The 25,062-nt window shown below is 38.0% G+C and overlaps 1 protein-coding gene across 9 annotated transcripts in view; it reads right to left on the reverse strand.

Moving 5' to 3' along the window:
- Nucleotides 1–25,062, reverse strand: part of CDC14A (cell division cycle 14A) — a 178,622-nt gene that overhangs the window by 100,153 nt on the left and 53,407 nt on the right. For 8 of the 9 annotated variants that reach the window (XM_072754506.1, XM_072754503.1, XM_072754505.1 and 5 more), the window contains one exon: nucleotides 11,625–11,704. The exons of the other annotated variant lie outside the window; for it this stretch is intronic. In XM_072754506.1, coding sequence (XP_072610607.1) covers nucleotides 11,625–11,704 — 80 coding nt within the window. The remainder of the gene's footprint in view (nucleotides 1–11,624; nucleotides 11,705–25,062) is intronic. 9 annotated transcript variants of the gene reach the window in all.

Here is a 25,062-nt window from a genome sequence, read left to right on the forward strand (position 1 = left end):
GGAGTGATTATTGAATATTCAGGAAGTTTGAGAAGCCAAATCAGCATTAGTGGGTGTATTTATATCACAGAAATCAACAAAGGTTTTTTACTTACAGAGCCAGTTTACCAACAGACGACTGCTTGTAACTTAAGAATCTAGACATCACTCAGAAAGAAGCAACCTTGTAAATGTTAACAATGAGAAGACGAAACCGGAGATGAAAGAATATATTCACACAAAGCAATAAGAAGGCATTTCTGGTAATGTAGTTATTTGAAATGAAAGAATAAAGAACAGAGGCACAGCGTTTAAAATATAGAGACTACACTGAAGAATAAAATAGAGCTGACAGTAAATGGATGAAGAAATATTGGGGGACAGCTCTGCTCTACGTATGTTCTGATCTCATGATTCTCTGTAAGTTCTCTGTATAGCAAGTAGTTAGGAGGTATGCAGATATCTGCAGAGCAATGGGTTGGAAAGGATCTCAAAGGTCACATAAACATCCTCCCAAGCACGGACCTGAATCCCATCTACACAACTGCCACAAGATCATGAGCTCCTTAAGGACCGAGAATGTGTTATTTATGTCTGCATGCCCAGAGTCCAGCACAGGACTACATACATTAATATGTTGCAGATGTTGAATGAATGGATAAATGATCATTACCAGGAGATCACTCAACCAGGAGATCAACTGAACAACTCAAGTGGTGGGGAACTACTGACCTTTCAAAGCAAAAACTATATAAAACAATCTTTAATGAACGTAATTATAAAGACGATACTTTACTCTTTGTATACTAAATCTTTAAAATCCAATATATATCTTTAACTTACAGTCTATCTCAGTTTGGACTAAACAAATTTCAAGTGCTCAAAAGCACACGTAGCTAGTAGTTACTATACTGGATAGTTCAGTTCTAGACTATATTGTATGGATACCTGGCAAGTAGACAATGACCCAAAATATTTCACATAATTATCCAAATTATACTTGACTTCCAATCTCTGAACAAATCCATGACACATATATATCAGGTCCAGGGGTAAAAAAGAGCTGATTTTCATCTAGGCCTACAAGATGAAAAGGTATTTGATGAGAACTTGTCGAAAGAACAAAGGCATCTCCCATTCAAAAAGCAAAAGTAAATGGCTTCATGGGGCAGGCCCAAAAGCTGAGCATGACTAGTAACTAACAAAAACAGAACACAGAACCTCCCACTTTTCAGATTTAACATAAGGCTGGCTACACATCACTTTGTTCATCCAAAGATACAGATATGTAAAAACTCATCTCTAAATCATGGCTTAAAAGGTCACATAAGTCAACAGAAAAGAATTGGTCAAGAATTAGCAATAACAGGCACAAAAAAAAAAAAAAAAAAAAAAAACCAGACTAAAAACTCTGCTACGAGCCTTTTAGCAAGAAGTGAGTGCCATTCATTTAACTATGCTAATTTTGCTTTACAGATAAAAATAATAGTAAATTGGGGATGTCTGGATGGCTCAGTCATTTAAGAAGCTGTCTCTTGATTTTGGCTCAGGTCATGATTTCAGGGTTCTGGGATTGAGCCCTACATCAGGCTCTGCACGCAGAGGGGAATCTGCTTGAGGATTCTTTTTCTCTTCCTCTCCCTCTACCCTTCCCCATGTTCATGCTCTTTCTCATATAAATAAATCTTTTTTTAAAATAATAAATAATAAATAGCCTTTAGTTTGAGTATTAAAAAGATATTCAACAAGACATTCAACAAAATAACTATATTCATCAATGGAAATGATTGCAATCTTTTTCTAAACTATATTTATCAACTAAGACTGGCCATCGGAAGCATACTGTAAATAGTACAAAAAGTTTCACACTTAAAAAAAAAAAAAAAAAGTTTCACACTGACTTCTGTAGAAACTTGGTAACACAGATCCCTGACCATCAAATAGAAATAACAAAAAAAAAGTAATCTGAACCAACTTTCACAACTCAAACCACCAAAGTATCGCACCATGTTTCAAAAAAATAGAATAGATGTAATTTACCTCCTTACACGTATTTAGTGAGTCATAGAGACCCTGACAGTTGTTTCTGTTCTCTGATGCTGTCTATGGCACTTATTTACTAAATTAACAAGAAAAATCTGATAAAGAGTCTGCTTTTCATGGTAGCCAAAGTTACTCAAAGTTACTGTTGAGAATGAACTGAACAGTTTGTAATGCATAAGCCATCAACCCCCATCTATTTTCAACATTCAGGAAACTAGTACATCCTCACTATTCAAAACTAATGCAGATCTTTCTCATTATGCCAAGCATTGAAAGCAAAGGTTTATTAAAGATCTAAGGGGTTATTAAAGATCTAAAGAAATAACCCCAAAGATCAACACTGAGAAGCAAAAGGGTAGCCATCATAAGGATACATTGAAAATGAAAGTAAAGCATAAAATAAATTTTGTTTCTACATTTTTGGTACTCAAAAGAAAAACATAATAAGGAAAACTTGCCTTTGTAATACAAAGCTAATTGTTAAATAAACTTTGACAAAAATCACAGTATCATCACATTTAAGCTAACAAATATCTGGTTCAACATTTTCTGTGAAGAGATAAATTTTATAAATACATCTAACATATACAAGCACATGTTCACTTTGCTTTAGAAGAAAGAAGGCAGTCTAATGCCAAGTTCTAAGTGGCTGACCCCTTTGAGCCTTTGTTAAGAGACCTACAAGTTCCAGCATGCCCAGATGATCTAGAGTAATTGCTTCAGAGATTTCCCACTAAGACTCAGCTACATTAATACATAGCTCAGCAACAGGGATATCACTAGGGATCATCCCCAAAACACAACAAACCTCTCCCTTAATACAAACAGTATGGATTCATTTTAATGAAAAATGTCTTTAAAGGATTGCCAGTGTGAAGTTTGTGGGTCCTCTGGTAAGGAAGTTTTCTGGCCTCAAAACAGTTCTAAGAGAAAAGTCCTGTGTTCTTGCTCATATTAGATAAAATACCATTATTTGATAAGCCATCTATTTTCAAGACTCTCAGGAAATAGTACAAAAACAGTTCCATAAATGGCAGCATATTATTCTAACCTCAAGAGATTTTGTTCCACACAGGTGTGGATCAGGAAATGTGTCCTAAGTGGTTCAGAACACTGGTGATGCCAGATATTAACAGAAACTGGGGGCAGTGGAAACGGATTCAGGATGAAGTACTTTGGAAAAGTCTGAGTTAAATGAAGTTAAATAGGTTTCTTTATTACTCAGAAGCATTCAGAATTTTTAAAATGAGAATATGTTTTTAAATCTGCAAGATGGAGAATTCTAAACTTAATTATTTTTTTAATCTTTTTACCTGTTTATTTTGATTTTGCCATGGTAGATCATACTTGCCAGCATACTGGAAGTTTTTGAAAATCCCAATACCTAAACCCAATACTCCAGAACAATTATGTCAATATTTCCAGGAGTAGAACCCAGGCACCAGTATTTTTTAAAGCATCTCAGACTTTTAAAAACCAAATATGAGAACCAACATAACTTTGGGAAATACTACCTATAAGTTCTGGCCTCTTCTCCAACCTAAGATAAAATAGCCACACAAAAATGCATTCCTGGACCTATCCAGGAAGAGATCTGCAAAAAACCAAAACCAAAAAGAAAAACAAAACTAACAGCTGGAGACAGAACATTTAACATCCATCCAGCTTTATTTCATTGGTGTCAGCACAGCACCCTACCTCAATCTCTCCTCTGCACCTAGTCAATGTTTCTCATATCATGCTTTCTATATTTGTCTTCAAAACTGGGAGCCTAGGGGCGCCTGGGTGGCTCAGGTGGCTGGGTGTCTGCCTTCGGCTCAGGTCATTATCTCTGGGCCCTAGGATGGAGCCCTGCATCCAGCTCCCTGCTCAATGGGGAGTCTGCTTCTTCCTCTCCCCCTGACCCTTCCCACTGCTTATGCTCTCTCTCATTCTCCCTCTCTCTGAGAGAGAAAGATAGTACAAGTATCTCTCTCTCTCTCTCTCTCTCTCTCAAGTAAATAAATAAAATCTTGAAAAAAAAAACTGGGATCCTGGATGTTATGATCTGTATAGTTTTATTCTCCCTTTCATATTATGTCATAAAAAAGCTGACTTCAGCAGATTTATGAATCATCATCAATATTAAAAAAAACTTAACAAGTTGACATATATGGGCCAATAAACAAAGAAGTTTCATAAAATGAACTTAAAAGCACAAAAGAAATCAAAAAGAAGAGTTGTGCAATTTTCCATATTTTACGAGGCTGAGAGTTTTTACAAACGCTGTTTTATGAACATCAGAGAATGTAGATCTGAACACCATGGCCACTGACCTGCCAAGAAAACAATCTAAGAATTCCACTAAGAGTTGGTAGTCTCATGAGACCTTAGACAAATACAAGTAATATGAGTTCATAGAACGGCTGGTCAATAGTACAGACTATAAATTTTGTAATACACTGAAAGGAAAAATACCTAAAAAGATTCACGTCAGGCTTGCCAATTCAAACTCTGCTGACTCTGACCCCAGAACTGAAAGCCCCTTGTTCCCTTGAAGGCCAACTGCCAAGACAACACTAAAGATGGAAGGACTCAATCAATTGAATTAGGTGAAAAATACATTTTTCCTCTAGTTTTCAGCTAACATCACTCTTGACAAACACATTGGCTATCCTTAATACAAGCAAAAGTACATTTTTAGACACAGCTATTTTACAAGTAAAGGGGACTTAATTCCATTAACTTAATGGAACTAATACTGACTTGCAAACAGTAGTGTTACAACAAATACTCCTTGATGGTCACATCAAGCCAGAAGCTGATCTCTAAAGTCTAATATAATAAATGTAATCAATAACATGCAATATATTGGGGGATTGGGTGAAAGCAGTCAAAAGGTACAAACCTTCAGTTGTAAAATAAGTCCTGAAGATGTAATGCACAACATGATGACTAGAGTTAACACTGCTGTATAGCAGATTTGAAAATTGCTAAGAGAACAGACCCTAAAAGTTCTCATCAAAAGGGCAAAAAAAAATTTTTGTCACTATACAAGGTGATAAATGTTAACTAAATTTGTCATGATAATCATTTCACAATATATGTATGCCAAGCACTAGGCTGTACACATTAAACTTATAAAGTGTGGATGTCAATTACATCTCAATAAAGTTGAAAGAAAAAAAGAATAAGGAGTAAAGTTATCCAACTCTTTATTTCCTTCATTTTTAGAGAATTTTTATCTAGGTTAATATAAATCTCTAAATTTTTTAGGATAAAATCCAAATAAAAAACTCAGATAGCCCTTTCAGTTATGATAATGTACCTACACTGAAAACATCATACTGTACAGTATCCTACCTTAACCTTAGAAAAGACAACCTATGCCATCCGAATGAAAAACCACAGCACCTAAAATCAGCACCTGGATTATTATTTTCCAGCTTCATCCTAGCATGAAAGGCAATCATGAGGCCTATCCCTAACACCCCCTCCAATCCCCAGTTCCAGGGTTAAACCTCCTCCATCAATATTACTATAGCACCCATCTCCTGACTCTAATAAAGCACAACAATTGTTTTACAGACCTACACATTTACAAATTATGCACTGAGTTCCCTAGAACAAGTACCTAGCTGTCCTAATCATCCTACAATCCACAAGACTATCTCAGTGACTAGTACAGAAAAAGCAGTATATATAATATACATATTCCCTGGCAAGCAAGTAAGAGCCCAAAAAAAGAGTCAGCCATATTTGGTAGAGTCAGCCAAGCAAGCAAATAAACACAAGACATTTGCTTTAATCATGTATGTGGCAAATGTAAGGGGGCGTGAACAAAATGCCATACACAAAACATGATAGAGAATTACCGGCAAAGGATCTGCCAAGCCTCTCTAGGAAAATGAGGAAGGGCTCTACAGAAGAGACTATTCAAACCTCCATTAAATGAACAAATCTGGAAGAACAATGTTATTTACACTCACGGTAGCCTTAAAACTCCTTTATCAGAAAGACGTTAAAAATCTAGAGAACAGGAAACAGGCACTTTGGTAAAGAGGCCACATAAAGACACGAACCACACTTTGACAAGCCTTCAAACTGATCTTCGTTCTTAAAAAATTTTCAACAATAAAATAATTACATTTAAATGGAAGTCCCTTTAAGGCTTCTTGTTTTTTAAACAAAAGTATTAATGCAAAAGCATAATGAAAAAAAAAATACAGGGGGCCTGGGTGGTTCAGTCGGTCAAGTGTCTGCCTTCAGCTGGGTCATGATCTCAAGGTCCTGGGATCGAGCCCCGCATCAGGCTCTGTGCTCAGCAGGGAGTCTGCTTCCCCCTCTCCCTCTGCTCCTACCCCTGCTTGTACTTTCTCTCCCTCTCTCTCTCTCAAATAAATAAATAAAATCTTGAAAAAAAAAATCCAGACAATGTAGATAAACATATAATTTAAATGGTATAAAAAACCTAGTGGATGACACAATCCAGATTACAAATAAAGGCCAAGGCAAGGATGGCTGACCAGAATTGTCAGATGATTCTTGTTACTATTATATTAGCCTTAGCTGGTCTGGGCTGGAGACTAAAATCAACTCATACCTTAGCATTAGGAAAAAAGCTTCTTTAGTCAAATTCCAGGAAACCAGGAATATTCTTTCAACTAAATTTTTTTTACTAAATTATAAATGCACTACTTTCTGGTATTTTCTGCTTCAAATGTATGGTTTATGAAGAGTCTGGATTCAGAAATGCAGCTTAATGTAAACACAACTCTCGATGTCTTGGGTTATCAGAAAGACAAACTTAGAATTACATTAAAGTTACATTCAAACTTCTGGTAGGACATAGGGGCCTAAACCAAGGAACAAATGCCTCATCTTTGCATTATACATTCTTTTTTTTTCCACATTAATGAGTCCCTTTATGCAAACAGATTACTAAAATCCTTGTCTGTCTAACCATACCATTATAATTGTCTCCATAGTACTATCTCAGTTTCTTTCTTCTAAAATACATTTCAGACCACATGAGTTGAAAAGCTACAGCTGAAATGACTGGAAGCAAACTAAATGTCTAAGGTCAGACTGGTTACATGCATTCTTGTACATTACACAGAAATAATACAGAATAGAGAAGGAAGTTCTCTGTGCATTGATATGAAAAGATATCCAAAGCAAGGTAGGTGAAAAAAAAAAATCAAGGTATAGAAATAGTATATGCAATGTGCTATATTTTGTGATAAAAATGAAAAATAAGAATATATATCTAAACTATTAAAAAAAGAATGCAATCTTGCCTTTTGCAACAAACGGATGCATATGGAGGGTATAATGCTAAGTGAAGTAAAGTCAGTCAGGGAAAAACAAATATCATATGATTTCACTCATGTGGAATTTAGGAAACAAAGAATTGAGAGACAAAAAAGCATACTTTAGGGAACAAACTGATGATTACCAGAGGGGAGATAGGTGAGAGGATGAGTGAAAGAGATGAAAGGGGTTAAGAGTACACGTAGGGTGATGAGCACTGAGTAATGTACAGAATTGTTAATCACTATATTGTACACCTGAAACTAATATAACACCATATGTTAATTATACCAGAATTTTTTTAAATGTACATGTATCTTTATTTGCTTACATATGCATAAAGAAATAGGATATTAAATAAACAAATACCAGAAGTTATCCAGAAAAAACTAGAGACATAAGATCAAGAATGGGAGAGAGTCTTCACTATAAATATTCTTACAAACTTTTTAAATTTCTGAACCCTATTAATGTATTTCTATTTTCAAATATTTAACTAAAAACAATTTGGAAGAATAGCTACAATTTTAATAATTAATACTTTATTCTATGTCAAGGAGTAATAATTTTTTTCCTATCCTTTCTTCCATTCTGATCTTAATTAGTCAAAAATTCTAGTTCTCGGGAAACAAATTAATTACCTAGCACATGTAAGCTAAACATATAATTATGCTTCAAAGACTTTATTCTTTCCTCCTCACCCATCTAAATTGACAATTAAGGACAGCAAGGGTCATCCAGCTAGTGAAACAAATACATTACCCTTGACTTCTGATGGATAATATCATCAGCATAAATGTTAATTTCCATTTTCCACTTAAATATTTATTTTTATTTTATTTTTTTTAAAGGAAACTCAGGGGCACTTTCCCAAGCCTCCTGGGCCACAGGCAGTGTGGGGTGTGTGGTCTCCAGCTAGACTTGCCTGGTTTTGCCCATTTCTTCATTTTAAGATTTTATTTATTTATTCATGAGAGACACAGAAAGAGAGAGGCAGAGACATAGACAAAAGGAGAAGCAAGCTCCCTTCGGGGAGCCTGATGCAGGAGTCAATCCCAGATCCCAGGATCATGCCCTGAGCCGCGAAGGCAGACACTCTACTGCTGAGCTACCCAAATGTCCCTCCGCTTAAAAATTTTAAGTTGCTACATTGTCCAGCAGGCCTACTGACTGGCATTACAATTTTACAAATATTACAGCATTATAATTTCCAAATGTGTGAATTATTTTTTTAAGCCTTTATTTATTTGACAGAGAGAGAGAGCGTGCGCACAGGCAGGGGGAGTGGCAGGCAGAGGGAGAAAGAGAAACAAGCTCTCCGCAGAGCAGGGAGCCCGATGCAGGACTCAATCCCAGGATCCTGGGATTATGACCGGAACCATAGGCAGACACTTAACCTACTGAATCACCCAGATGGCTGAGTTATTTTTCAAAATAACAACCAAAAAATTACAAACATTTTTCTGATTTAGCAAACAAACTGAATGGGCCCTCACTGTCCCCAAGAAAAGAACCTCAGTAATCTCTGCACAGACCTGGCCCTTCACCAGAGACACTGTGTTCTTCCCACAGAGAACTTCTGAGGTCAACTCAGAAACCCATCTCTAGGGTTTTTCCACAGGGCACATTTGTGCCTAATTTGGCCCCTTCCACTCTCCAAACCCTTATCGATGTTTAAAAGCTCAGCTTAGAGGTGCCTGGGTGGCTCAGTCCGTTATGCATCTGCCTTTGGCTCTGGTCACAATCTCAGGGTCCTGGGATCGAACCCTGCGTTGGGTTCCCTGCTTAGTGGAGCACCTGCTTCTCCCTCTGTCCCTGCTCATGCTCACTCTCTCAAATAAATAAAATCTTTAAAATAGAAAATAATAAGTAAAAGCTCAGCTTAAATGGTCTGATACTTTCCCAAATCTCTGTCAGAATTAATCTTATTGCGAGGCCTGGGTGGCTCAGCAGTTGAGCGTCTGCCTTCGATTCACAGTGTGATCCCAAGGTCTGGGATCAAGTCCTGTATCAGGCTCCTTGCCGGAGCCTGCTTCTCCCTCTGCCTATGTATGTGTCTCTCATAAATCAATAAATAAAATCTTTTTTTTTAAATCTTATCTTCAAAAAAAAAATCTTATCTTCTATTTTTATACAACCTAACTATTTTACAGTTAATTATGTGTCTAGACATCTCCCCGTCCCAACGAGAAGGTGGAATCATTAGAAGAAATAGTTCCTATTCATATTTATATCCTTATGGGAATCTTTATTTCTTATTAATAACAGTAACAGTACTAACAACAAGGAGAAAATCAAAAGCCAGGTATTGTGCCAGGCATAATGACAAACGCATTACTTCATTTAATTCCCATGATAGCCCTGAAGCCATTTTACAGAAAAGGAAACTGAGGCTCAGAGAGAAGTAACTTGCTCAAGTTGCTTATACCCAGTACAGGTAGTAAAAAGCAGAATGAGCCTTCAAGCCCAGTGTCTCTGCCTCCAAGGCACTTATTCTTAACCACTATGCTTAGAACTTAGTAGACTGATTAATATTATCATCATTACTACAATGGACTGAATGTTGGTGTCCCCTCCAAAAGCACATGTTGAAATTTGGACCCCTAAGGTGATGGCATTAGGAGGTGGGACCTTTGGGAGGTGATTAGGTCATGAGGGTGAGGCCCTCATGAATGGGATTAGTGCCCTTTTAAAGGCACCCAAGAGAGCTTTCTTGCCTTCATTCTACCATGTGAGGATACAAGTTAGCAGTCTGCGTCCCTGAAGAGACCCCCTCACCAGAACTAACCTCCCTGATCTGGTCTCCAGAACTGAGAAATACATTTCTGTTGTTTATAAGCCACCCAGTCTATGGTACTTTGTTACAGTGCCCCAAACTGACTAAAATAATTACCCTTTTCCGAAACTTAGAATTGCATTTTACAAAGGGCTTTCATATCACAGAAGCCGTTAGAAGGAAAAAACAAGCTTTGTCTCCATGTTAAAACACTCCTATACATAATCTGTCATTTTTATCTGCCCTTTAACAACTGGTTTGTTCATACCTTAGACTGCTGGAGGGTATTTTCATCTCACTACTTTCCTCTGACTTCACTGAGACTATCAAGATGATCAAGCATAGTAGGCAATATTTGCCCCATTCCTCCTCCCCACCTTGACACCCACCCTGTGCCTGAGTAACACCCCCTTCCACGGCCTGAGAAACAGAAATGGGAACCCCTTGGATCTGAAGGAATTTAGTCTCGATTTATTCATTCAAATATTTACTAAAAGCACTTTATGTGTCAGGCACCAGGACCTGCCTCTATGAGTTTACAGGAGGGTAGGGAAGGCAGACAAAGAGGCCTCCTCAATCTTTCCTCTTCCTTTCTTTCATTATTGTCAGTGATTATGAGATCAGCAACAACAAAAAGAAATACATATGCTGGGACGCTTGGCTGGCTCAGTCAGGTAAGTTTCTGCCTTCAGCTCAAGTCATGATCTCAGAGTCCTGAGACAGAGCCCCACACTGGGCTCCCTGCTCAGCGGGAGCCTGCTACTCCCTTTCCCTCTGCCCCTCCCCACTCTTGTGCTCTCTCTCACTCACTCACTCTCTTAATAAATAAATAAAATCTTTAAAAAAAAATACATATGCTTGTAGATCTGGACACACAAATAAGCAAAAAGGTAAAACTGTCAGAATCATTCACAATTCCACCAGAAATGACAAATGTAGGAGTTTGGCTATATGTTCCCTTCCATTTCTTCCAAGTTTACCTGAAATTTTTAAAAGATCTTCTTCAGCTGATACTTAAAAAATATTTTCCAAAAATATTTTTCCTCCCTCATGATATAAGCTAGATTACTGTGGTAAACAGGTAATTTCAGGTCCCCACTGAACATGTGGCTTCTGGGAAGGTACTTTGAGGGTCTTACTCTCCAACCCCAGGCCCTGACATTCAGTTGGAGCTCACTCATGCTCATGAAACAAAAGACTAAATGGATGAATCAATGATGTAGAGTACTAAAATGTAACAAATCAAATCTTGACATAGTTAAGTTCATAAATCAGGCACTCTTTGTGCTGAACGGTCCAGATACAGAAAGGATTCAAGGAGAAAATTAATCCCTAAAAGGAAAAAATATATTTTATTCTTACTAGATAGGGGGAAAAAGAACTCTACAAAAATAAAATAATAAAAACTACCATCTCAGTTCATTCTGTATAACATCATGGTTAGAGTCTTAAAACAATTAAAAACACAATAATCCAGTTTTACGGTGGCAGCTGTGTAGCCCCGTGCTATCCGCCCGAGTCTCACAAGTTATACCTGAACGGAAGATAGGGGGGGTTTGAGCCAGATAGGAGTGCTCTGTAGGCTTCTTCTGGTGTCTTCTTTAAATAGATTACCTAAGACAGATAAATAGCAACATTTAGAACACCACCAAAGAATGACACAAAACTAATTTAATTACCCACCAAATTTGCATTTCCCTTTTTCCACTCTGACAACTGTCAGTATCGGTGATAACGCTAACCTTTAAGAGACAGCAACCGAGCTGCCAAAATTTCCTTTTCAGCTTGAAGCTGGGCTGCAGCCTTTGGCTTAGAAATGGGTAAGAGCTTAGAGACAGAGGGCAGATCCACAAAGAGGCCATCCAAGGCTGTTTACAAGGCACACTGAACAGATACAATGGCAGAATTTTCCCTTTGGAGAGAACAATTCTACTTCCATTATTATACTGTCCACTCGCAATACAATAAAGCACAATAAAATCACAACGAAATGGGTGAAAATGAATGCAGGTAAGAGCACTAGAAGGGCACCTGAATGGCTCAGTCGGTTAAGCATTTGACTCTTGGTTTCAGCTGGGGTCGTGGTCTTGGGGTCATGAGATTGAGCCCCACATCAAGGCTCCATTCTCAATGTGGAGTCTGCTTGGGTTTCTCCTCTCTCTCTCTCTCTCTCTTTCTCTCCCTCTCTCTCAAATAAATAAATAAAAATATTCAAAAATAATTTTTAAAAAAAAGGCACTAGAAAACACACTGGCTTGACTGTTGATATCAAGGATACTTAAATGCCTCTGGCCCAGCAATGATAAACTAATCTTAAAGAAACATAAAGGCAAAAAAGAAAAAATAAAAAGAAAAAAGAAACATAAAGGAGCTCTTAAAATCAGCAAACACTTTAATCAACGTATTGACTATATCATATGTGCCAGGCACTGTATCAGGTACCGATACCTCTCTTAAGAGAATTTACATTCTTATAGGGGTAAAGACAATAGTTAACAAAAATAAACACAGTCTGAGATAGGTGCTAAAAAGAAAGTAAACAGATTCTGGAAAGAGAACAAAAAGAGGTTGCTTGAGGAAAGGCACAGAGAGGGCTCCCTGGGAGACATGTAGGGTAAAATCTGCAGGGTACAAGCCACGGGAAAACTAGGGAAAGGTGAAAGGGCTTCCCAGGCAGTAGGAATAACACAGGCACCATCCTTGCCAAAGGAAAGAGCTTGGTGATTGGACAGAGAGATCACTGGTGTGGCTGGAACATGGGAAAGAGAACCAAGCAGTGGTTCAGAGCAATACAAACCACAGGCAGATTCTAATTTTATTATTCTAAGTATAATTTAATATCTTAATTTTGAGCTGAGGATATTGGTCCTTTCCCTCTATAGTTTGAATCAAATCTTATTCCTAAAAATCCTCTCTACCTAGAATTAATGGCATTATTTCAAAATCCTGTGCATTTCAGCAAGAGTGGCAGAGTCTCAGTTCCTAAAAAGCAGGGCTTTCCTCTTTACTTACAAATTTCCTTTGAGTTTTAAGCTATCCCACTGGCAATACATTACATGTATTTAACTATTAATATTTTCAACACTAGAAAACACCTTAATTCTGTGTTCTCTAAAGAAAGAAAACTGAAATAAATAAATAAAAGATACTTCCAGCTTTTAAAAGAAAGCTCTATACTCATTTGACAAGTAAACCTGAAGGTCTGTAGGGCACACACCAACCAAACCAAGTTGAACATGAAACAAAAACAACACAGAAAATGAAACCACCGTAAAAGAATGTTCTAGACATGAGTCACTGATTCTAAAGGGAGAATCACAACTTCAGTTGCAGCTCAAATAATTATAAAAATCCACTTAAACCAACCCTAGCTTTAAAGGCCGTTTTCAGTAACCAATATTAAAAAACAGGATTTTGCTGTTGCCTAATGGGTAGGTTATACCCTATAAACAGAGTCAATTATTATGCAGTGATTTCACAAGCCTAAAGATGCAGCAGTCCTGGAAAGTTGACTACCTCTGCTAAAAGGGAAAGCTGCTGCAAAAGGCTTCTGTGTTCGGATTACATAATTAAAGCTCATACAACAACCTCTGAAAAGCAAAAATGTATTTCCCTCCTCAGGAACAATTACGTTAATTCCCTTTAATTTTGAGGCAGCCATTCTGCAGGCAAGGCATCAGCGCACATGAAATACTTCTTTAGACTGGATACCCCCACAGGGTTTGCTACTCATCTCACCTGCATGACTTAGCACACATGACCCATGTTCTCACACTGTAAGATGAGAGTCTGTTTTTATTTTTATCCCAGTGCTAAATTATTAATAAGCGTAAAGTGAAACCCAGCAGAGGCCATCTAAATTCCAGGAAGAGTCTAGGGGCAGGTAAATACAATGACCTTTTACAGCCTAATGATAGGTAAAATGTAACAAATGAGTCCTTTACGGAATGCATGCATGCTAGGGTCATTAAAATACCCAATTTATTTTTAAAAAGACTATGTCATGGATTCTTAATGCCAGATCTTCTGAGATAGGTCTCCTATTAAAAGAGAAAAACAGAGAGACAAACGAGGCTTGATTAAAGCCTGGAATAAAGGCAACATTAATTAAGCCTTCTGCTGAAAAATCTGACGCACACAAAGGCAAGGAACTTTCCAAACTCTCACTGCTGCTCTGCGACAGAGTTAGAACACAGATACAACTCCAAAGCCCACAGTAATTCCATACACTTCATCTACTTGAAAATATAAACACAAGCAATAGCACCACAAATTGGGGAAAAAAGATTCCTACTCTTCCAAATTCCTAAACGCCGTAACACTTGACTTCTTAAAGCTGGGTGACTTCAAACTGGTAAACAGTAGTTGTGCCTGAGGAACAGAGCAGGGAGCTGGACTAGAAGGAGAAAGGGATACTTTCTACTTGACATTTTCTGCTATCTCCACATCTTATATTTTGTACAGACATGGATTGATTCATTTTTCAAATGTAGAGTAACTAAATCAGTTAAATAATAAACATCTACTCTTTTTAAAATAAAACCGGGGGCGCCTGGGTGGCTCAGCTGGTTAAGCATCTGCCTTTGGCTCAGGTCATGATCCCAGGGTCCTGGGATCAAGTCCTGCATCGGGTTCCCTCCTCAGCAGGGAGCCTGCTTCTCCTTCTCCCTCTGCTGCTCCCCCAATGCTCATGCTCTCTGGCTCATGTGGTCTCTCTCTCAAATGAGTAAATTTAAAGACCCTTAAAAATAAAATAAAAATAAAACCAAATTTAATACCAAGAATTGGTTGCAAGATATTCTAATATTTCTTAAGATATTTTCTGAATAAAATTAATCTCAAAGCATCTTCTAAATGTTTTTATTTTCCTTTTCTGCTTCCCAGGGATAAATATAATAGGCTATCTATTCTCCTCAAAAAATATTAGCATATATAAACACACACTGAAAGGATCTTCCCAAACTTTTGATTGATAAAACTTAACAAAAGCCCTCTGCATAGTGCTTGGCACACCATGCTAAGTTACCCTTGGAAGAGCGAGGACATGCATTACTTTTATCAAAGTGGACTGCTCTTGCCAGGAAGTCCAAGAAGCTTCTCAATAGAATAGCACTGGACATACGCTTTCTTATTTTTGACTTACTAAAAGCCAACCAATTAAAGTGATTATGTTTTTGCTTAATAACTTTGATACCAGGTGTCAAGGTCCCAAATAACTCTCTTGATTTCTTTACTAAGAGATTCTTAAAGAGCAAGATCCTTAAATAAATAAATAAATAACCATCTGTGAGGTTTTTATTTAACACCATCACTAAAATTATGGTATTGTAAGACAGCATAATTTATATGGTTTACCAATAAGCCAATGTTTCCCACACTTTAATCATGCAACAACTTCCCCAATTTCTGCCACCACACATAGCACCACGTATTACTATATCTCTAAACAGACACACTTTTTTAAATCCATTTACTTGAAAGTGTTTTATATCATTGTTATTAATGAAAAAACAGTATCATTGGCCATAGAGAGTTTAGACGTAAATGAATATTAAAATACATAACTTAAAATTTTTAAAGGTTTGTGCACACCATACGTTGAGAAACAATGCTTCAAAATACCAAGTTTAGGGGATCCCTGGGTGGCTCAGAAGTTTAGCACCTGCCTTCAGCCCAGGGCATGATCCTGGAGTCCTGGGATCGAGTCCCACATCAGGCTCCCTGCATGGAGCCTGCCTCTCCCTCTGCCTGTGTCCCTGCCTCTCTCTCTCTCTCACTCTCTCTCTCTCTCTGTGTCTCTCATGAGTAAATAAATAAAATCTTTAAAAAAAAATACCAAGTTTGGGCTAATTTTATAGAAGAACAGCAAACCAACCTGGGATATTAAATAAAATCCTCTTTAAATTAATCCAAAAATACTTCTAACTCATTTCTCTTTATTAAATCCTATGATCATTAAATATTTAAAGCTTGTTAAAAAATAATATACATGAATTTCAGAGGCATTTTGGAATTTACAATGATATTTCTCTACTCGGATCATTTCATCTCTCTGATACGTAAGGTGATTCTTCAAACAACAAATAGCTTAATATAGAAGAGCTAAACCAGAATTTGAATCACAAATTGGCTGGTGGTCTTTCTCTAGGGACATTTACCTCGGTTCTTACTATGTTTTTAGCTTTAAGTGCAATTATTTTCCCCAAAAAGACTTACTATAAACTGCAACACACACATATATCCCTTATATATTTTTAAATGATAGGATTTAATAAAGAGAAATGAGTTAGAAGTATTTTGGGATTACAGAGGATTTTCTTTAATATCCCAGGTTGGTCTGCTGTTCTATAAATTATACTTATATTCTGTGATCTGTAAAGTGGAAATACTCTTGAGGATTTGATTTGGCCATCTGAGAGAGTATTCTTTAATTCTGGAATTTGATTTCCTGTTATTAGTTTAATATTTTACTTGCTTATAAAAGAGGAAACAAATACTGAGAACAGCCTTACCAGTTAGGTACTGCCACCAGAACACTGACAGGATAGCTGTGAAATTAGCATTCTGACCATTTCTGAGTCAATTAAATTTCTTCAATAGAGAAGTTTCCAGGAAACAGATGTGTGTGACAACTTAAACAGTCTAGAAGTCCTAAAATTTACCAAATATGAAAGCCCTAAACCAAAGTAGAAATTCTCTTTAAACGTTTCAGACAACCAGGTTTAGCCTATACAGAGTGCTAAATGAGGACATGTCCCTATGTAGGATATGTGTTTTGGGTTCTAGTCCACTAATTAAGTCATGCTTGGGCCCCTTCCCAATCCCCATATAACTTAAAATTATAACACTTGCAAGACAACAACTGAGGAGGGGGATGGACAGAGTTAAAAAGACAATGTCTCTTTCCTTTGTGAAGCTAAAGAGGGTAGAGCACCTGCTTGGTTTGAAAGCACTGCTCCCTCACTGGCTTCTCCCATCATCCCCCTGTGTCTGTCATCTGGGGTTCCTCCCTGTCAGTCAAACTCAACCTCAAAAGTCACCTTTGACTCTGGCCTCTCCTTCATGGTATCCACCACCCTCATCCAATCAATACCCAAACTGATTCTTTCTCTATAGCCTCTACAGCTTGGGGGGACTGAAATTTGGGGAGAGACAGAAAAGTATACAAATGTTGTTTAAAAAAAAAAAAACAAATGTTGTTTCAAATTTTATAAAACCACCACTAGGGTCCCCCCAACAACCTCGAGAGAGAGGCCCAAGCATGTTAAGGATCCTGAATCTTAAACCTCATTAGTTTTCCAGTGAATCTGCATTTGACCTTTCTTCCATAACACTTTATCACCACACTCTAGGGCTAACATAGTTTCTCTCTGCCTCCACTCCTGCTGACTCTAGCAATTCTGGAACAGGACTCTGAGAGTCTCAAAACGGCTCAGAAACCCTGGCCAAACTGCCCACCCTACACCAAGATAAAGTACTAACTGATCTTTCCAGGTGAACTTCTCATTGCTGCTTAAATGAACCGCATCTGCTAGTCTGGATCCTCATCATTCCCTAAACATACTTGACACTTTCATCTGAGGTTTCTTCTGGAATACTCTCCACGCCATCTCTGCCTATTAAAATTCTATTTTGGGGTGCCTGGGTGGCTCAGTCGATTAAGTGTCTGCCTTCAGCTCAGGTCATGATCCCAGGGTCCTATATCAGGCTCCCTGCTCAGTGGAGAGTCTGCTTTTCCCTCTCTTCCTTGCTTGTGCTCTATCTCTCTCTCTCTCTCAAATAAGTAAATAAAATTCTTCCTATTTCCTTGGACTTAACTTGAATACCACCTCCACCATGCATTTTTTTTTCTTAAGCTCAGAAACCCTTCCTCTCTACTCCTTAGACTCAACTATAAGAATGATAATGACCATGATAATAATAATAAAAACAAAAAAGCTAAAGGGTGCATACTATGTGCTAGGTGCTATTCTAAGCACTTTATATAATTTCGCTCATTAATCCTCATAATCACCCTGAGGTAGGTTCCATTATTAACTCATTTCCACTTATACACGAAACACTGAACATCAATTGCTCAAGGTCACTCAGCAAGGGTGTGGTGGAGTCAGGCAGTCTGGCTCCCCATAGCACTCCTAACCACTTCCTGATGGGCTCCTGACAGCTGTGTTGTAATTATTTTCCTTTATACTGAAGTATAAAGCTCCTTAAATGCAGTAAACATGTTTTTATACCTTTATAAGCCTTACAATGCCTCTTAACAGATAGATGCTCTGTAAATATATGTTTAATGGATAACTGATTTCAACTTGTAAGGTACTACAAGTGCATTCACCCTAGAGAGTTAATTTAGCTTAAATAATAATTAAGTGAATAAGACTTTCTAAATGTGTCAGTACAATTTTAGTGATAGTGCTCAGGGGAGCTAGTGAAATTAACTTTCAGAGCCCAGTTATTTGAAAGCATCAAACAAGGTGTAGTCAAGTCTTCAGTGATGTGCTAAAAGAAAAAGTAAGATAGAGACTGATTTTACAAATGAGAGCTCTAGCTCAGATGACTCCTATTATTAGCTTATACAGAGTAGTTCAAGAGTCAAGGCATATTACCTGACCCAGACATTGACTGTCCCACTTCTTCTGTGTCTGTTCAGAACCTAGACTCTGCATTCCCAACACCTGATAAAAGGCAGGAAAAGCAGGAGGTGACAAGAACACAAGTCACCAAAGATCAATGTGTATGTACTTAACACAGTTTTTGTGTGGGAACCTGCATACACACCGGGACCCAGGGAAAGTCCACAACCTCGTTAAGGAGCATAAATTGGCAACAATAAGTGCTCTAAAGAGGGCTGGGGAGCAGACCGTGAAGAAACCAGACCCAACTCAAGTCTTCCTTGCATCATGGTCCCGTTTAGATGGCTACCTCCTCCCTTCCTGGGACCGCAACTCTAAACCACTTTGGTGGGGCAGCCTTCTAAGGCAATTTGATGAGATCAGGCCCCTTCCTATGTTCTCAAAGCTCCCTCCCTGGCTAGATTGTAAGTCTGAGCAGGATTTTTGCCTCTTCTCTATCTGCAGGACTCCACACTTCCTGGCACATGGCACATACTCAAAAAATGCTTGATGGGTACAAACACTGGATCTGCAGCCAAGCTGCCTGGATTCAAATCCAGACTCTTTCATTTATGAGCCGTATTACCTTAACTCTTTGTGCTTCCATTTCCTTACCTGGGGAATAGGGATAACAACTGTAACTGCCTCAGGCAGCCCAGGTGGCTCAGCGGTTGAGCACTGCCTTCGGCCCAGGGCGTAGTCCTGGAGACCTGGGATGCATGGAGCCTGCTTCTCCCTCTCCCTCTCCCTCTGAGGCCTTTCTCTCTCTCTCTCTCTCTCTCTCTCTCTCTCATAAATAAAATCTTTAAAAAAAAAAAAAAAACTCTAACTGCCTCATAAGACTGTTGGGAAGATTTAATGATTGAATACTGTATGTAAAGTGCTCAGTTTCTATCAAGCACACAGCTCTTCTATAGCAAGGGACCACAGAAAGGAGATAAACTTTGGTCCCCAAATATTTTTCTCCTTTTTTACCACCTGTATCCCTGTGAATCAAGATCCACAATGGTTATTTCTGACACCTAAGTCCTAAAGCCGGTCTGTGTATAGACATCAACACATGAGATTGTAAACCCTCCCGACTGCTATATACCAAAACTGTAACATACTATCATTTAATTCAACCCTCTCACTGGCAAGTACAGATGTTGATCCTACTCATTTCTGCATCTTCAAATGGCCTCCTGAGTCTCCTGGTGCCTTAGAATCAACAACCATAAAATAAATGCTGTGGCCGGTTTTATCAAATTCATTGTCAAAACAGCAGAAGATCCGTGAAGTGGCCCATATCTTTCCCCAACAAAGTACATGTAACCAAGAGAAAATTGATGCTGTACTCACTTTTCCTTACATGAACTTCTCATGAACAAAAGAATAAGAATACCAGGCTAGGTTTGTTTTTAGGAAAGGAAAGTAATTACCAGTTACCAGCAAAGAATGAGCCACCAAAGTCCATGGAATGATAATCTACAAAAACACACTAAGAAGTGAGAAACTCTGCAACAAGTTGAAAGATAAAATTTCTAAAGTCTCTTCCTTGGCTCCCAAGACTTTGGTTCTCAGACTTCTTAAGTGTCCAGGCACTTAATTTATAAACTGCTTCTTCCTGAAGACAGCATTGAGTCTTAATTGTCATATGTAAGCACAAACAAATGTTTAATTTTACTCTTCATAGCAACATTTCTTATTCATTTCCTTTTATTATAACCAGTGACTGAGAAAACAATATCTACATTCAATGTTAAAACTAAAAAAAAAAAAAAGCAAACATGTCTCAAATCCACACTGATTCTACTTTTCTAATCGTTTATAGAAATATTCAGTGTTAAACAATCACTTACAAATTAGATAGTTAAGTCTGACTGCAAACCAGAAATACAACTGAATATTTAAAACAGTTGTATTTTATTCAATCTATTTTAAATCTGTTGTACTGAATAGTCTAATTAAAAGAATGAATGCACCTTGTCTTTAACACATCACAAAGGAAGGTAAGTCGTTCTCCCTGTTTTTCCAGTTCTGAGTCTATTATAAACCACAGATTATGAGGCCTGCAAAGACAATGCATCTGAACAAATACGGAGGCCAAACTAAGTGCAGAAGTAAGATAGAACCTGATGCCAGGCTCTATCCTCATAGCTTACTTCCATCCTAACAATACTTGACACTCATCTGGTATCCTTCTGAGAACAAGGTCTAGGAATGACTGTGCTCCCGGCTGTGGTGATGTTTGCTCTGAAATACTCTCAAGTGACATCTCTTTACATTTTAATTTGAATTTGAGATTTGATACACAGTGGACTTTATTTATGTGAGAACTCATTTAGAATAGAAATACTATCTCTGCCTCTCATGGGCGTGAAGAGGATAAAACCAGGGGCAGCTCTCGGAGGGGCAGTTAAGGAAAACTGCAGACAACATTAGCCCTGTGTGTCTTCCCGTCTTAATTTGATGGGAACCAGAATTTTAGCAGCCTGAAAAGATAGTTCTTCTAGAACTGACAGCTATAGCCAGAACGAATACACATCTCTTGGTAGCTGCGTCTCAGTAACACTTCAGGCTTTTCGTGCCTGAAGAGAGCTCATGTTCCAACACAGACACTGCCGAGCTGCTTGTATCTCACTGAACTAGCACAGCTCCCTATGAAAGCAAACCAGGGAAACACTAAGCCAATGTTCTCAGCACACAGGAGTCTAAAGAGACCCTTTTAAGGAGGAAAAAGAAAAACTATTTGGTCCCAAGAAAACCTGAGTCCCTAGTCTCACATAAGCTGAGTACAAGGCTATTATGCTACGGCACACAGGTAAACACAGCTCTGTACCTCAACCATCATTCAATGTCAGAAGGCAATCTATATGAAATATAAAAACAGACTCCAGAACATTACTTGAATAATTCATACTCTCAAATGGAATGGTTTCATGTCAAAAATTCACTGCTTACTTATGAGTTTCACTGCTTACTTATGGATATAGTATGAATTTTATTTTATAAAGCCTTCAAATTAAAAAAAAAAAAAGCTTAAAAAAGTGGAGTACGCTCTTTAAATCAAGGACTGAATTTGACCAAGCTTAGAAGGCAAAGAACCATAACTTCATTTATGATAAAGATGCAGATTACAGACCCACAACACACCAAGCATCAGTGTTTGAATTCTCTTAACACCTATAACCAATTACAGAATGTCTTTAACTTGCAGATAAATTCTATTCTAAAAGCATATTTGTAAAGGCTAATATTTAGATCTCTGGAAATAATTACCCAAAGATAAAATCTTATGGTTGTCAGTCTCTTAGGCTAGTCCAAAAATGATTCATATAGTCCATGTTATTAAAATCATATTTCTAAAATAAAATGTGGTGGAAAACATTTCAAAAACATAAAACTAAAACAAAATAATTAGGTTAAAGAGGCACGTTTGCTTTTTAAATTCTCTTCCCTCAGTGTTAATACTTGAGGAAAGCCTAGATTAGAAAAATAAAACATGAGGAAACCAATGCTCATGTTTAGAATGACTTTAAAAGTGAACTTTGAATTATTTCAAATGGTGGGATTGGTACTTTAATATATCTAACTCTACTTCAAAATGCAAAGCTTTCCTCAATATTTGGCATTGTGATTAACACTGCTTCCGGGATGCCTGGGTGGCTCAGCAGTTGAGCATCTGCCTTTGGCTAAGGTCGTGATCCCGGGGTTCAGGATCGAGTCCCGCATCAGGCTCTCTACAAGGAGCCTGCTTCTCCCTCTGCCTGTGTCTCTGCCTCTCTCTGTGTCTCTCATGAATAAATAAATAAAATCTTGAAAAAAAAAAAAAAAAGACTGCTACCAAATCTGAGGCAACAGGAGGTGTAGCAAATAAATACGAGAGGAGAAAGATTTTCCTGCTGTAAACAGAGGCAGATAATTGGGAAGAAAAGTGGACAAGGTCAAAAAATTTCTGGACAAACACAGGGGGATGACTGCCCAACTCACCAGGAATGGAACACAAATGGGGTGGAAAAGCAATAGGACCAAAGTATGGCTTACTTCCTCTGAACTTATGGCAATTTACAGCAGCATAAGCAGAGGGAAGGAGGTTGACCAGACAAACAAATGTATTCATTTTCTTAACTAGAGCGAGCACCTGAAGGGCAAAAAAAAAGAAGCTTTCTCAAATATAGTCACTTATCCTTTTCCAAATTAAAGAAGTTTGCAGGTGAGATGTTATCCAAACTTCTAAGATAGAATCCACATAGGATGTGAACTAAATCTCAGTTCTAGAATCTCAAAGTAACTTGTAAGCTACTGTTCTTTGAATTGACTCAAGAATAGAAAATCAACAATGAACACAAACAAGGAACTGGTTGTTCTCTTCCAGTATTTACAAAGATTTGTTGCTTAGAGAAAGCAGGAGAAACAAGAGCTTTGCCCATCAGGCAGGTGTTTGCAGAAAGGATTCCAGAGCCATTTTATTGTGTATTAGCCCAAACTGCTCAAATATATGCCACATGACAGAACTGTCTTTCAAGAAAATAACAGAATTTATCATTCTGAAATGTGTGTAGACTTTTTAAAGAAGTAACCATGTTCCCTACAAGTTTATTAATTCCACAAACAGTAAAACTGAAACAAGTGAAGACAATTCCAAATTAAATAAAAGTAACTTAAATCCAACCAACAGATCTACTGCATGCATAGCCAGTATATACAAGATACAGGAAGTCCATCCATCCTTCCTGGAGCTACTGGAAATTTCCTTCCCCCTCCAGCTCACCGCTGGAGGTAAACCTCACTACTTCCAGAAAGCACTCCCCCTTCACCCTGATCAGCGTTTTCTCACCCTGTCTTTTGATCAGCAGCAAGACTCGAGGACAGATTTACTCATAGTAAGAAAAATAAGGAAAGAGAAGAAAGAAAAAGAGAATTTGCCACAGTTTTACACACAGGTGATTCATTTCTTCAGTAAAGAATTACTGGTACCAGGAACCAGTAATAGATAACACCAAGAATGAGGCAAATGCGTTCCTAACCTCAATGAGTATCCCTTGTACGTTACTTCAAACCTTCCAATAAAAGCCAGGGGATCCCCAACTTCGAACATGCCTCAGAAAAACCTTCAAAGCCATTTTAAGATCTAGATATCCTGATTTCTCCCCCCTGAGATTCTGATTCACCAGATATGAGAGGTCTGGCCAGTGAATATTTCTGAAACAAAGTTATAGTTGAGAACCCTTGTTATAATAAGCATTACAGGGGCACCCAGGTGGCTCAGTGTTTGAACATCTGCCTTTGGCTCAGGGCGTGATCTCAGGATCCTCGGATCGAGTCCTGCATCAGGCTCCCCACAGGAAGCCTGCTTCTCCCTCTGCCTGTGTCTCTGCATCTTTCATAATAAATAAAATCTTTAAAAATAATAATAATCATTACAGAAGTCAGAAGGCTAAACACCTGAATTATATCACAGAACTACAAATACATATTATTTCATTAGCTTTAAGTAATAATAATAAGGGGGCCATGGAAATCCATAAAATTCCAAGGGCACGACAAAAGGCTTTGTCTGTGTCCTTGACAACCCATGGGTCAAATCTATCTCTTCATGTATCTAGTAGGGAGTGAGTTATATTTTAGGGATACAAAAATGAAGACGGTAGGGAAAGCAGACAAATAATCAGACCATATTGCATGGTAGCATCAGAGAAATCTGAAACAAAGGGATAATGGCACCATGGAGAGCTTTAAGTAGAGATCTAAAAAGAGAGTTCTTTTTCAGGGCAAAACAGATCATTTCAACTTTATAACAACTTCCTACATCATGGAGAATAAAACCCAGACTCTTCTAGATACGAACCCTGGTGGAGACCTGAGACCTCATCACCTGCCTCAGCCCCTTCGCCCTCTGTGTTCTGGCCACATCAGCTTTCTCATAGATCCTCAATCATACCAAGTTCATTCCCACCTTGAAAGGCTTTCTACATTCTATTCCCTCTGCCTAAAATGTTCTTCCTCATTATCAGCTTAACGGTCATCACCTCAGAGAAGGTTTCTCTCAACTTCTAATCTGAAGCAGACCTTTGGTTTGTGCCCCACAGCAGAATACAAGCTCTATGAGGACAGGGAGTTTATCCCTCTTGACCACTGCTATCTCCTTCAGAGTGTAGAAGAGCATCTGGCACAGCTGCTCAATAATTACTTGTTCAAACAACAGAAAGAAAGAAAGGAGCCAGACAGAAGAGGAGAGGGAAAGACCTTCCCATTAGAGGAATAAAGAATTTTTATTAAACAAAGAAGACTACAAGGAGCCCTGTACTTTCCTCTTTTGACTAAGTTACCAGGAAATTCATAAAAATTCAAGTTTTAAGCTTCAGCAAGTTGGAGTCT

The sequence above is a fragment of the Vulpes vulpes genome, chromosome 3, assembly GCF_048418805.1.
Source record: "Vulpes vulpes isolate BD-2025 chromosome 3, VulVul3, whole genome shotgun sequence".
Taxonomy (NCBI): domain Eukaryota; kingdom Metazoa; phylum Chordata; class Mammalia; order Carnivora; family Canidae; genus Vulpes; species Vulpes vulpes.